The sequence below is a fragment of the Cryptomeria japonica genome, chromosome 4 (genome assembly GCF_030272615.1).
Source record: "Cryptomeria japonica chromosome 4, Sugi_1.0, whole genome shotgun sequence".
Taxonomy (NCBI): domain Eukaryota; kingdom Viridiplantae; phylum Streptophyta; class Pinopsida; order Cupressales; family Cupressaceae; genus Cryptomeria; species Cryptomeria japonica.
Genome location: NC_081408.1, coordinates 564,866,141 through 564,881,123, shown reverse-complemented (window position 1 = coordinate 564,881,123; position 14,983 = coordinate 564,866,141). Strand labels below are relative to the sequence as shown.

Sequence of the window (14,983 nt, the reverse complement as noted above, 5' to 3'; positions counted from 1 at the left end):
ATCGGCCTCCAAACCGGTTTGTGTTAAAGAACTTAAATTTTATAATGGAATGTTTAAAGTGGTTTTGTGTGACGTAATGTGATCTTCATGTGATTTTTTTATTATGTGGTTAATAATTTTATCAATGAAAATCAAGGCATGAATTAGAGATTCAAATTAGTAGATTTGGATATATTCTGAAAATAATTTAAATGCTTGATTGGAATTCATGTTATAACCGGTTGAATGTTTAAATGTGGATTTCTTTTCCTGATGGAATATTGATTTGAGAATTGAATAATGTGATTGTTGCAAGAGTGTTATATTTAATTTCAATCAATGATGTTGCAAGTGCTTATGATGCTAATATTCTCAAAGATTGTCTGAGTGTGGATTTGGTGTATTTAGCTGTCCTTGCAAGTGTGTATTGTGATATTTTGGTTTGTGGTTCAGTCATCCTAGGGTGGTGTAATTGGTACCTTTGACCAGGTGATATATGTTGGCTCCGTTGTCTTAACCATGTAGTGTCTTTTCCTTATGGTTAGTCAAGAGTCAGTATGTCCTTGTTTGACCACTTGTTTTCTGATAGTGGTGTTATGGCTGTCTGCTTTGCCATAGGATCCTCGGGGAGTGACCATGCTTGTGCAGTGTCCTTTGAGAGAGTGGCTTTCGTTTGGGGGTTGCACCCAAAGTGGTAGGCATTACGACCCAACGAAAGTCAAATAATAACTGGTAATCTAATGAAATGTTTAGGTGGGTAGTATCATAACATTAATAAAGATAATTGTACCTCGTGCATAGGTGAGTGCTAGTACAGGGCTCATAATGTTCTGAGAAGGCCTGGAATGGCAAACCAACCACCTTGTCTTCACGAAAGGTTGGTAGGGTCCGCATAAGACTTAGTTGGAGCCAGACGGTCGGGAGAGGTTACCAGGACAGTGAACCAGGACCTATGGAGACTGTACCAGGGTAACCATCTTAAGCTATGCGATGACACTCTCTCATTTGGTTCACTTGTGTTTTGTGATGTCAGTTCACTGGTGTTTGTGAAGTTGAGTCACCTGGATTCTTGTGGAGTCTTATTGTGCTGTCATGGAGTCGTATTGTTTAGTCAACCATGTCATGTTTATGCTTGTTTGAGGGTCCTCAGCTATCTCCTAGCACGGTGGGGTGATTCCTTTTGGGAATTACATGGTCGGGTGGTAGTGCCACTTCCCATCAGATGTTCGAATTTGTGCCTTCATACGAGGATTGGCTTCGCAGGTGTTCCTGTGTTTCGTGACTCATGCTTCATCTCATGTTCTGGAGATTATTGGTATTTGTAGACCTATGTGGTCATTGTATCATTGTAATATTGATCTTATGTAATCTTGTAATTGGATGAGATCTATCATTTATGTTTATTGAGAAGCTATGTATTGAAAGAGCAATGTAATCCTATGTTTGGATGTTTTTATCAAGTTTCCTTGATGATGTTAGTAAATGCTTATTGAAGTGGAGATTATGTTGTATCCTTTCAATCTTTCTATGATGAATCCTTATTTGCTTATGGCTTCTTGTGATCATTGAGTCAATGATGCATATGTGGATTTATGATGTTGTGAAGATTATTCTTGGAGTTAGTTCTTCGTTGGTAACCCTTAAGGAATTCTGGTGTAAGTGTTCCGCTTGTGTTATCGTGCATGTTGTGTAAATGCACTTATGATGTTTATACTTTAAAAAAAAAAATTGTTTCACCCTTGTTGTGGGTTTTCCTTCGGGGTTCCTGGCGGGGCATTACATGTTTAAACAAACTCCATGTGTTGTGCCAACAAATAAAAATTGCAACACATTTTCCTTTAAGGTCAAAGGGATGAGTACAAGTGGATCCATTATAAGAAAACCCATGTAAATGAGTTCATTCGATAGCAAACAATGATTTCTTTACATGCAATCACAAGCTTTAGCTCATCCTCGACACTTACCTATGATTAAGAATATGAGTTTAATATAAACTATATTGTTTCAAAGATAATTTGAGAATGAAACATAAATTGACATATGGAAGAAATAAGTGGTATTAAGTCTCCACTAGACTACAATGCTACAAGTTGTGTTTTTTACACATCAATACATATGTTTTAACATTTCCAACAAGTATCCAAATTGATGAGTTTTGCATGTCAACTTATGTAGACTGCAATGAATATTGGTATGCTTTCATAATCATTTTTTTTTACATGTTAAACATGAATTTTCTCTTGCTAATAGGAAAACATCATCACATGCAATAATTACAACATAGCTTTAACAATGATAAACTTCAATTATACAATGATAAACTTCAATTATAACATCTTTCATTCTGTTTTCTAAGGATCAATAATCAACAAATTTTGCAGTTTCCTTAAGTTTGAAGCACCAATAAGAACAACTTCTTTGTTTTCATGGATATTAATGAATTACACCTCTTTCCATAATATCTATTTTGCATTTTATCGTTGCATGGAGTTGATCAATGAAATAATCAGCCAAAAAAAAATGTATATTGAGAGTTTAGATGGCTAAAGTTAATGGATGAGAACCTAGTTATCAATCATTTATTTATTTAAATGACCACAACAATTGACTATCACTCAAGCTCAATAATAATCAACTAATGATTAATTGACTAGTGATTGGATATGATATACACTCAATTAGGGTCAATTTGTTTCTAATAATCACTATTGAGGTGAGTACTAGCCATTTGCCTCACTTCCCTGCCTCTACATTAGTAGAGCCCCAAGAATGATGTTTTTGTCATCTTGATTTAAATGATGTTGAAAATTTAAAATTACACCATGTATTAGGATGAGAAGACAATAGTAAACATAATTGAGATAATCAATATCAAGAATAGGTAAATCACCTCTCTTTTACAATAACAAAATATTAAATTTTATTTTCACGTATCTCCAAATTACACATCAACTTACCTACATCTTACATGTAACCATGAGTCAACTATCATAGCTTTCATAATTCACCTAAAAATGTTTTACAAATAGTTTGTATTAATCCCAAACCACATCCAGTATAGCTTTGCTTAGATGAGGTGGATTATTTTTGTACAATCAATTAGATTATTCATGATTTAGACTGTTAAGCATAGTTGAATTAATTTTATTTCAAATCTTGCACGTGTGACAAGTACTTTTCTTAATTTTTAATTATAGTGGGCTTTGTTTAAACCTTTTGTGAATATTGGATTCCCAATTCAGTAAAGCTAAGTTGTTTGCATGATGACACACTATTTTAACCAAGCTTTTGTAAATATTGGATTCTCAATTCACTAAAGTTCAAGCTAAGTTGTTTACATGATGACACCCTATTTCAACCAATGAAGCATATTGCTAGCATTTCATTTTGTTTGATGACGGTTCTTAGATGGTTGTCACATGAAGGCTGCAAATTTGTCAGTTATTGCTTTAATAAATGTGCATTAATTATACCACTTGCTTACCATCACTAATTGTTCAAGGTATTCATTCTTTTTGCATTTTTACACATTTGTTACTTGTTTTCTACATGGATAGCCCTCTAACTACATATATAGCAGTAAATATGTAGAGTTCTTACATCAAATTTTGATATTTGTTATATATGAAAGTAATATGATAAAGACATGTTGAAGATTAGATTAATGGAAGTAAGTCATTTATAAAAAATGGTGCATGCTTACAATACATGTTTGCTGACCAGATAAAATTAGAATTTAGTGATGTTATCACATCATATTAAAAAATTAACCTTTGGCAATTTCTAAAGAAATACATTTTCCATTAAAATTTGCTAATATGTAAGTGAACCGATTTTTTTAATGGTAGGCATCTTTTTATAGACAGTATTCTTTGGGATATTATAACATTTCTACAAAGCTCTACCTTTTTCTCATAGGGAGCTTGCTACTCATTGAGATGAAGCTCCAACACATTATAAAAACATATACCAAGTCAAGCTCAACTTTCAGGCATCTTACGACAATAATTTTCCACCTTCAACTAAAAGACGGTTGGCAGAAAGACTTATAAGTGGTTCAAGATGGGATGGTACGGAAGGTACGTATGTTACTAAAAATTGGACGCTGACCTAGAATACCTAGAATTAAAAATCCATATCAAAAGTACTAGGAGCTTTTGGAATGATATGAAAATCAAAGATAAGAAGAAACTTTGAAAATTATGATACCTAAACAAAATTCCTAGCCTAAAATAGAAAATACCGATTACTGAATTACAAATCGATTCTCATGAACAAGACAATAAAACTAGGATTCACCAGTAGATTGAGCCACACAAAAACTGAAACAAAGAATGTGGTTTATGCAATTTAAATGAAGTAGACGATCAAAGATATTTTCTATTGATTTCTTTACCTGAGAATGACGTTCAGCTTACACAACCATTTGAAATAAAAAATAATAAATAAAAATTGAAATCAAGACAATCAAAGCAAGCTAGGAGAATATATCATAAAGCTTAATGATTATGGAAACAAACTTCCATTAAAATAGATACACTTTGGTGTCCCATGTATGCCAATTATCACTGTCATCATCATCCTCGTATGATGAAATGAGAATGCATTGCTGTTTTACCCGGTAGAAGAAGAGACCCAAGTGCCCAAAAAAAAAGATGCATTGCTTGTTTACCCATCAGCAGAAGAGGCCCAAGCGCCTGGGAAAAGATGCATTGAAGTTTTACCCATTATCCACTCTAGAGCTTCATTTGATAATGGAAGGCTCTTACTCGACAAGTATGGAATTTGATCCCTTGCTTCCTTGTATCCACATTCTTTTACTACAAATGGAAAATCACTGCAGATATAAACAAATGTAAGCATATTAGTTTAAATAACTTCCACTCGTTCCTAATGAGAAACTTGTTGAGGTGTATAATGACTAAAGTTGAAAGTGTACAATCTGAGGCCCTATATAGTATATAAACAGGTGCATTTGTTGCTATAAAAAAGAGATCATTTTGAGATCATTCTGTCAAGCAATTCATTGAATATTATTCCTATTAAAAGCAGATTTTAAGCTGACCTTAGAGCAGATCTAAGAAGCAGATATGAGCAGTCATTATTGAAGTTTGTTGCAGATCTATGAGCAGATTTTATTGAAGATTATTGCAGGCCTTATAAGCAGATTGTTCCAAACCTTACGAGCAGAAATTGTTGAAGAGGATGAGCAGACCTTGAAGGTGAATTATTACAGACTTTAAGGGCCAGTTATTGCAGACCTATCGGCAGAGACTTGAAGATCATAAGCAGATTTAAGAAATAATTTTTGAGCAGATTTGTGGAGGAGGATCAGATCTGATTCAAGAAGAACATCCAGCAATTTCACTTTATTCTTTTAGTGGTTGGTGCTCAGCTGTGGAGATTGGTGTATTCAGTAGGTTGGTGCCTACGAATCATCTAAAGGGGATTAGTGTCTCATGTAGGTTGGTGCCTACGAAATTTGTAAGAAGTTTCTAATATAAGCAATATTTTGCCGTGGTTTTCTCCCACAAGGATTTCCTTGTAAATCGTGTGTTCTTGTGTTTCTACTTGCTAGATCTTGCATTTGTGGTAGATTAAGTTTTGAAGTATTGCTATTGTGACTAATCAAGTTGTGAAAAGTTGAAGTTTGTTATTATACTGATTCACCCCTCTCAGTATAATCGTGTGCTCTTCAACAGTGGTATCAGAGCACCGTATTCTGCCATTTTGAAGGGTTCAAAATGAAAAAAATAGTGACATGTTAGAGTTTGAGCATCAAACTTTCACACATCATTATAACACCAGAAGAAATAGATCCAATCCAAACCTAGCAGCACAAGAACAGAGAGCAGGAAATATGGGTGATAGAGACACAGAAGGTAAATGTGCAATGAACCTTTCAGACACATTGGTTAGGGGACAATAGGTTGCAGAGCAGCGTGCATAGGAAACAAATCAAAGTCTTATTCAGTTGATTGAGATGATGGCTCTACAGTTGGGGGTCAATAACAACAACAATAATAATAACAATGGTGCAAACAATGGGGGTAATAGTGGACATCGTAGAGGTAATAATGGTCGCAATGGAGGTAATAATGGTCAAATCAGCATATGAGAACAATTAGTTCAGAAACCCTTATGCGGATATTTCCACCAAGATTCCAACCTTAGGTTGACAATGAACCCCAAGTGAATGATTTGCAAAATCAGTTTATGCAAGATTGGATAGATGGAGGCCCAGATTTTCAGGCTGCAATATCTCTTAGAGATTATATGGACCTCATATTAAAGCACAGACCTTGTGTTGGTGGAAGAACAAACAATCATGATTTGTAGACAAAGGTTGGGAAACTAACCCTTATCATGAAAGCTTGGGTGCAGAAAGTGGATACATATTTTCAGCTTAATCCCATGCCAGAAGATGAAGCTATCAAATATGCCTTGATTCACTTGGATGATATTGCTCATGAGTGGTGGCATCATGGGATGATTACCATGGGACATGATTAGATCACTTCATATGCCACAAAGAGGCTTATTTTAAATATTTGCTAAAAAGGATCCAGAACTGCATTTCAATGAGTTGGCTTGGTTGAAACAATGGGGTGTAGTGTATGCTTATGTTCCTAATTTTTAGAGGTTGTTGGTTTTGGTTACAGATATTTCAGAGAGGAGACTTATAGTTCTGTTTATGGATGGTCTATCAAATCCTTCGAGGGGTTGAATTAAGGCACTGAATCCACATACTCTACAAGAAGCCATTAAGAAGGCTAGGGACATGGAGACCACCACTTCTAAGAGAAAATTCCAATCCAAAGGATTCCCACACAAAAGGGATATAGATAAAAAGTGCTTTCATAGGGAATCCAAAGTCAAACAGTCAAGAAATCTCAGAAAAATCAGATCAGCAATCTAATTCAAAGAGTAGTGAGGAAGAAAGATCATCAAAAGAAGAAGGAACAAGTGCAACCATTGCTCAACTTTCTAGATTCCAAAAGGTGGTAGGATTTAAGGTTAAAGGTGTTCTAAATTTGTAGCAAATAATGACTCTCATTGATACAGGTGCTACTCATAATTTCATTGAAGAACATGAAGACTTCAAGGCAATGGTGGCAGATGGATATAAGCTCAATTGCACTTGCAAGGTTTCTAATTTGACCATACAAACGGGAGAGTATGAGTTGAAAGATGACTTCTATGTGGTGAACAAAGGGGGCATTGATGTGGTTCTAGGAATGCATTGGATGCAAACAGTCAGGAGTTCACTATGAATTTGTAGAAGATGGAGATGAGATTTGAGGCGAAGGGGAAGAGAATAGTACTCGGAGGGATGTTAGATGAGGGTCCTAGAGTACTATCCTTTAAGAGGATGAAGAAGTTGATTAGACATGATCAGGTGGAGTGGGCAGCAAAGTGTATCATAATGCCCTTAGTTTCAAAACAGCAGAAGAACAATTATCATCTAGACATTCAGAAGTTTCTATCTAAGCCTAGCAAGGTGTAATAGAGTTGGAGGTGCCAAACCAGTAATCACTACACCATATAGGCATCTGAAGAGGCATAAGGATGAGATTGAAAAGGCCATTAAGGAATTAGTGAATGTGGGGCACATTAGACCCAGTAAAAGACCCTTTGCTTCTACAGTGGTATTGGTGAAGGATGGCATAAGCGAATGTGCATTGATTACAAAGCTTTGAACAAGTAGACAATCAAAAAAGAGGTATCCTATTCCTAGGATTGATGAATTGCATGGTGCTTGCTATTTTTGTAAGATTGATTTGAGATCAGTTTACCATCAGATCAGAAGGAGGAAAGAGGATGTGTTGATGTGTTTTTTAGGCACATGCAAACACAGAATAAAATATTCAAAAGTATCTTATCCTCTCTTGATCAGATCTGAAGAGGCATAAGGATGAGATTGAAAAGGCCATTAAGGAATTAGTGAATGTGGGGCACATTAGACCCAGTAAAAGACCCTTTGCTTCTACAGTGGTATTGGTGAAGGATGGCATAAGCGAATGTGCATTGATTACAAAGCTTTGAACAAGTAGACAATCAAAAAAGAGGTATCCTATTCCTAGGATTGATGAATTGCATGGTGCTTGCTATTTTTGTAAGATTGATTTGAGATCAGTTTACCATCAGATCAGAAGGAGGAAAGAGGATGTGTTGATGTGTTTTTTAGGCACATGCAAACACAGAATAAAATATTCAAAAGTATCTTATCCTCTCTTGATCAAAGTCTCTCGAATGCTGAAGATTTGCATAAGGATCACTTGAGATAACTCCAAGGTTCTTCAATGTCGGGTCATGACGTGTGGATAAGCTCTGTTGGTTGTTGTGATTGTTGTTTCTTCAAGGGGTCTTACGTTGTACATGAATGCTTGAATTGCTGGAACTTGATCATTTGATGTTGAAATCTTGTGATGCTTTTTATCCTAAACTAGCTTGAGTTGAAAAAAAGGGCAAAAGAGAAAGGGTTGAGGAATTCTATTCTAAGGTTTAGAATGCAAGAAAAGAGTGATTGATTCGATGGAATCCTATCGGGCAAGGTCTCATCATCAAACCAAACAATTTGACACATGCTCAGTGCAATCTTCTAAGGAGCAATTCAAAGATGTTCAAATCATTATCATCAAACATTGATTACCATTCAAGTCAATGCATCAACAATGGACATATAACAATTGAAGTTAAGCTCATATAATTCCAATTGGCGATGCAAGACACACTTACAATCAGCAAGAGGCTAGTGGTATGGACTAAATGGATTCCACACAAATACATTCAACAAATTCCTCCATTCAATCTAATCAACATAAAAGCAGATGATAAGTAGAAAGCATGGGACTTGTTGAAATAACTCATTTCACCATAACTTCAATGAAAAGAGTATCTCCATTCACAAGTCTTAACAACAATTCCTCCCTCTCCTATTCTAACTTCTAACTATTGTTAACCTCCTATTTTCTATCTTTCTCCTAGTCACTAATTCTTTGCTACTAACTATTAACTTCTCCTAACTACTGACCTTTACAAATGAAGAGCGTGAGCTTTATATAGAGCTCATTACAATGAGTGGCTAGGATCAAACCCCATCAATGGCCAAGATTTTACAATGAAACCCTAATTAGGGTTTGTTACAACAAACTTTAGTCTGGCCAATGAAATAACTACAATGCTTGGACACATGTCATTTCTTGAGCGTTTGATGAATAGATAGTAGGGGTAGGTATATTGGAGTTTGTGCCCCCATGGGTGAGCTTGGTTCATTGAATCGAGACATGTTGATGTGGGACCTTCTGATTGATGGAATGGTGACTAGGATGCCACCTCAACTTGCACTTGTGATCTGGATTCATCATCATGAATGAGTATTGAATAATATTTCTTGATACTCAACATTATCAAGCTTCAGTAGTGATGATGATGAAGGTGTGTTTCCAAATTATATCATGTTGTTCAAGATGATCTTCTAACATTGATTAACTCTTCTGAAACTATCCTTTTGAATGTCTCAATGCTGAAAACCATGAAGGTACAGGGTGTATATGTTGACTTCCTCTTAGTTTTGGATCTTGATATTGCCTTGGAATGAACCCTTGATGTCACGACTGCTTCTTCACTCCTTTGGAATTCTTTCTTTGTGATGCTGCAGTGAGAATTCTTGAACACCTTGAGATCCTTCCTGTGTAATCACCTTCCTTATTACCCTTGTGCTTGCCGATGAAGTCCTTCTGCTTTTGAATGTCATGCTTGCCTTGCGCTGTGTTCCATCTTGGTGTAATCTTGAATGTGCTTCCTCACTCCCGGCTTTGATTCTTCAATCAGACCTGGAAAAGAAGACATTTTGAATCATATTGATGAAATAACAAAATTAACTGAATCAATACTCCCTATCACACTAAAAGAAGAATTTCGGACCTTTTGAGTGCAAATGGAGGAATTTTGTTCCTGTAGGGGAGCAGTGGAAGTAACTTTCGCTCCTAGAAGGGAGAAATGGAAGTAGTCTCAATTCTGCCACTTAGCTATGTTTTATCAATCTCTCCTCTTTTCATCAACTTAAATCTTGTAGTTTTGCTCTCCTAGTGTGTAGATGTGTCAAATTATCATTAAGGAAGGCTCTAAAATCAACTTCGCTCTCATGAGAGAGCAAAGGAAGGGAAATTCGCTCCAGATGAGGAGCAATGGAAGTAAAAATCGATCCTGAAGGGGACAAAGGAAATGACCTTAAATTCGATACTTAGCTTGATTTCCTCCATTTACCCTCCTTGCATCAACTCAAATGCATCAAATTACCTTCATGTGAGGTCTTAGGAGCAAATTCGCTCTCATGAAAGAGCAAAGGAAGAGTATTTCGCTTCTAGGAGGGAGCAAAGGAAATCACATTAAATCACTTCAAATTCGCCATCTAGCTTGGTTTCACCAATTCATGTCTTAGGTTTTAGTCTCTATGCACAAAAGGTCATCAAACAACCCTCAATGAATGCCTTAGAAGCTACGAAACCCGGGGACGCGTCCCCTACCTGAAAACCCCCGTCCCAGTCCCGGGGACGTTTCGGGGACTTGGGGACGGCCAGGGGACGTCCCCCCCCCATCCCCAAATTGTCAGAATTTTGAGGGGACGTCCCCAAAACGGGGGGACGACTTCCCTAGCTGTGGGGGACGTCCCAGCCGTCCCAGGGACGGCTAGACGTCCCCCACATCTAGGGCTAGGGAAAAATATTAAAAAAAAAAAAGTCGTATTTTCAAATTTTTTTTAATTTTTCTAACATGGGTCCTCTATGTTGAAAAAATTTTAAAAACGACTTATCAATTTTTTTATTATTGAATTTGAATAGTTATGAAATCAAAATACGACTATCTATATTTTATTATTTTTCTAACATGGGCCCTCTATCAAAAATTAAAAGGCAACATTAAATTTATTAATTCATATCAAATATTTATAATTTTAAATTAATTCATATTATAAATTTTAAAATTTATAAATAGAAAATAAATTAAATAATAAATATTATACTTTGCTTTTTAGTATTTACTTAGTACTATTTTGATTTCCATATCGCAATTGACAATGAAACAATATGGCAGCAGTGTGGCCTTTGGGCATTTTGTATGTTATTTCTTTAATATCTATCATGATATGCATATTGACAATGTGAATGAATTGAAATTCTGAATTATGAGTGCATATTGAGTATTGAGTCTTTTGATAATGTTGTATGCTCGATGTTTGCATTCTAAAATGTTTTCATAGTATCATACACATGCTATATCCATGTTTTCATATGAATATAATGTATAGATGCATGCTTTATCCATGTTTTCATATGAACATTTAGAATTTTCCTATATATTTTAAATTTTCCCTATATTTTATATAGCCGTCCCCCCCGTCCCCAAATTTGGCAAAAAAATTTGCTGTCAAACTCGTCCCCTTGTCCCCTCGTACCAGAAACTTGGGGTAACGTAGCTTAGAAGTGAATTTGCTCTCATGAAGGAGCAAAGGAAGAGGAATTCGCTCCAATTGACGAGCAATGGAAGCATAATTTGCTCCAAGAATTAGGCAATGGAAGTGACCTCAAATTCACTCTCTAGCTGTCTTATCCACTCATGCCTTAGGTTTTTTGGTTTCCATGCACAAAAGTCAACAAATACCTCTCAATGAACGCCTTAGAGATTACTTCGCTCCAAACCAAGAGCAAAGGAAGAGCAATTCGCTCCTAAAGAGGAGCAATGGAAGTGTTTTTGCTCCTGGAGGGGAGCAAAGGAAGTCGCTCCAAATTTGCCATCTCGACCCTTCCCTTTATTAAAATTATGATGCATTAATCTCTTTCAATGATCAAAAGGATGTTGAAGGCACTTAAACTTGTTCCTTACCCTCAAATATGCAAAAGAAGTCCACATCGCTCCAAGATGAGGGCAATGGAAGATGATTTCGCTCTTGAGAAGGAGCAAAGGAAGTAGATTTCGATCCCGAATGGGAGCAATGGAAATTTTTACACACTTAGCCAAATCTTAGGTTGTTGATTGGAAATTGAATTCTTTGCTCGACAAAGGCAACATATGATGATCTTAGGCTCCTTAGAAGGTGATGAGAGGAATATGATGATCTTAGGCTCCTTAGAAGGTGATGAGAGGAATTTCGCTCCAAAACCAAGGCAAAGGCAGTATAATTCGCTCCTAGGAAGGAACAATGGAGCGCAACAAACTTACCATCCTCAGCTTTTTATCAACTTCTTCATCGATTCATCCTTCCAATTGGATTCATTGTATCCATTTCAGGCCTCTAGAATGCAATGGGAGTCATGCTGGGGGTCACAATAGCAAAGGAAGTCAAATTCGTTCCTAAGGAGGAGCAAAGGAAGTGAAATTCGCCCCTAAGAGGGAGCAATGGAAATTTTCTCATACTTAGTCAGATTTTGCATTAGGCAAGGCTAAAGATCAAATTCATTGCTCGACCAAGGCTTCACATTGCAATTCATGATGACCAAGGGTATCTTGGACCCCCTAGATGGCAAGGGAAGGAAATTCGCTCCTTTGAGGGAGCAATGGAAGTGCATTTGGCTCCTAAAGGGGAGCAAAGGAAATTTTCTCATACTTAGTCAAATTTTGCCCCTTCAACCTGCCTCTCAATGAAGTATGATCATATTACTTGGATGACGAAGGAAACTTTGCATAATTGATGAGACTTGATCCAAGGTATGCATCCTTCAAATCTCCTTGCTTGTCATGCTCAAATCGACACTTGACTTGACACTCCATTCCTTCCCATAGTCAAATTTTGCTCAATTGACCTTCCTTACCTACTATGCTCAACTCAACATCTTTCCAACCTAAGGAGGGAGAAATGACTCTACCACTATCTAGCTACCTGAGAAAACACACTTCTTCAAATGAAGGCTAATAGCAAGAGACTCTACCGCTATGCAAAAGGCAGGAAAAAGTGGGGGTCCCCATTTGCAATGGGGCGATGTGTGAAGACGTCACAACAGGATGTAGAGAAGATGACTTTCAGATGCCATTTTGGTCTCTTTAAGTTTTTGGTGATGCCTTTTGGTTTGACCAATACACCAACCACTTTCTAGTCTTGTATGAATCAAGTATTCAAGGAGTGGTTAAGAAAGTTTGGATTAATATTCTTTGATGATATCTTGATTTTAGCAAAACTTGGGAAGAACATATGTGGCACCTTGATGAAGTTCTAAGCATATTGGAGAGTGAGTCACTGTATGCCAAAGATTCTAGGTGTGATTTTGGCATGACAAAACTTCTATACCTTGGCCATATTGTTAGTTTTGAGGGAGTGAGAGTTGATCTTGAAAAGATCAAAGCAATTGTTGAGTGGCCTACACCCATGAATCTTTCATAGCTTAAGGGTTTCTTTGGTCTATGTGGGTTCTATAGGAGATTTGTTATGAAGTTTCAATAAACTGAAGCTCCAATTACAAATTTGACTAAAAAGAGGGCTTTCGTGTGGTTTACTGCAGCGTAGAAGTGTTTTGGTCACTTCAAACAGGTGATGACTACTTGCCCAATTTTGACTACTCCAGATTTCTCCAAACCTTTTGACTTGGAGTGTGATGCTTTAGGAGAGGGGATAGGTGTTGTACTAATGCAGGAGAAGCATCCCATAGCCTTTGAAAGAAGGGAGTTGAGAGGTGTGGAGAAGATGTCTTCAATATATGATAGAGAAATGTTGGCCATCATGCATGCATTGGCCAAGTTCAGACCTTATTTGGTGGGGGGCAAGTTCATCATCAAAATTGACCACAATAGCATAAAATATTTCATGAATTAGAAAGATCTCAATGATATGCAGCAAAAGTGAGTGAATCGACTTCAATCCTACGATTTTGATATTGTGTATGTTAAGGGAAAGAAAAATGTGGTTGTTGATGCACTTTCCAGGAGGCCTCGTTTGTGCTCATTAGTCAAGATCACTGCTGATTGGAGAGAGATGATTTTAGTAGAATATGCCAAGGATTCATGGGCAGTAGGAATCATTAAAGGTACTATATAGGATGATAGGTACACAATGATTAATGAGTTGATAATTTACAAGGCAAGGATTTATTTGGTGTCTAATTTAGGACTTAGGTGAAGATATTGAAGACTTTTTGTTATGTAGCTAAGGATTTATTTGGTGTCTAATTTAAGAGTTAGGTGAAGATATTGAAGACTTTTTGTTATGTACCTATGGTTGGTCACCCAAGATTCTTTAAGACTTACAAGTAGGTCTAGGAAAGGTTTATATGGAAAGGACTTTACAATGAAGTCCTTAAGTATGTCAAGAATTGCCTCACATACCAGCAGAACAAAAAGGAGCATACTTATCCAACTAGTTTGCTTCAACCCCTATCCATTCCCAATCAGAAATAAGAATGCATCTCTATGGATTTCATCACTGGGCTACCTAAGGTATAGGGTAAGGATTGCATATGTATTGTAGTGGACAAGTTGACAAAGTTTGCACATTTCTTTGCTATTTCTCCAACATACATAGCAGTGCAAGTTGCTGATTTGTTCGTCAGGTATATTTTTAGAAATCAAGGGATGCCTAGGAGCATAGTTAGTGACAAGGACAAGATCTTGTGCCTCTTTTGGCATGAACTTTTCAGATTGAGTGGGATAGAGCTCACTCTCGACACTAGTTACCACCCACAAATAGATGGGTAGACGAAGATAGTGAATAAATGGGTGGAAGGGCATCTCAAGAATTATATTTTAGGATAGTAGAGAGCATTGGTTAAATGACTGCACCTTGGACAGTATTGTTATAATTCTACATATCATATGTCTATCAGGATGTCACCATTCATGGCATTGTACGAATACAAAACTCCTAATTTTGTTGATTTTCTCTTTGGGGATAGTAGAGTGCCTAAGATGAGAGATTTGCTATAGGAGATTCATGATATCATGAAATCGCTGAAAGAAAACTTGCAACAGGCACAAAATCAACAAAAGATGTATGCATATTAGCATCATACAAAAC

At 36.6% G+C, this 14,983-nt stretch overlaps 1 protein-coding gene across 3 annotated transcripts in view; it reads right to left on the bottom strand.

Annotated features, from left to right (window-relative positions):
• Positions 1–4,404: 4,404 nt before the first annotated feature.
• Positions 4,405–14,983, bottom strand: part of LOC131036099 (uncharacterized) — a 176,034-nt gene continuing 165,455 nt past the window's right edge. For all 3 annotated transcript variants that reach the window (XM_057967912.2, XM_057967911.2, XM_057967913.2), the window contains one exon: positions 4,405–4,816. In XM_057967912.2, coding sequence (XP_057823895.1) covers positions 4,648–4,816 — 169 coding nt within the window. In that variant the 3' untranslated portion in view covers positions 4,405–4,647. The remainder of the gene's footprint in view (positions 4,817–14,983) is intronic.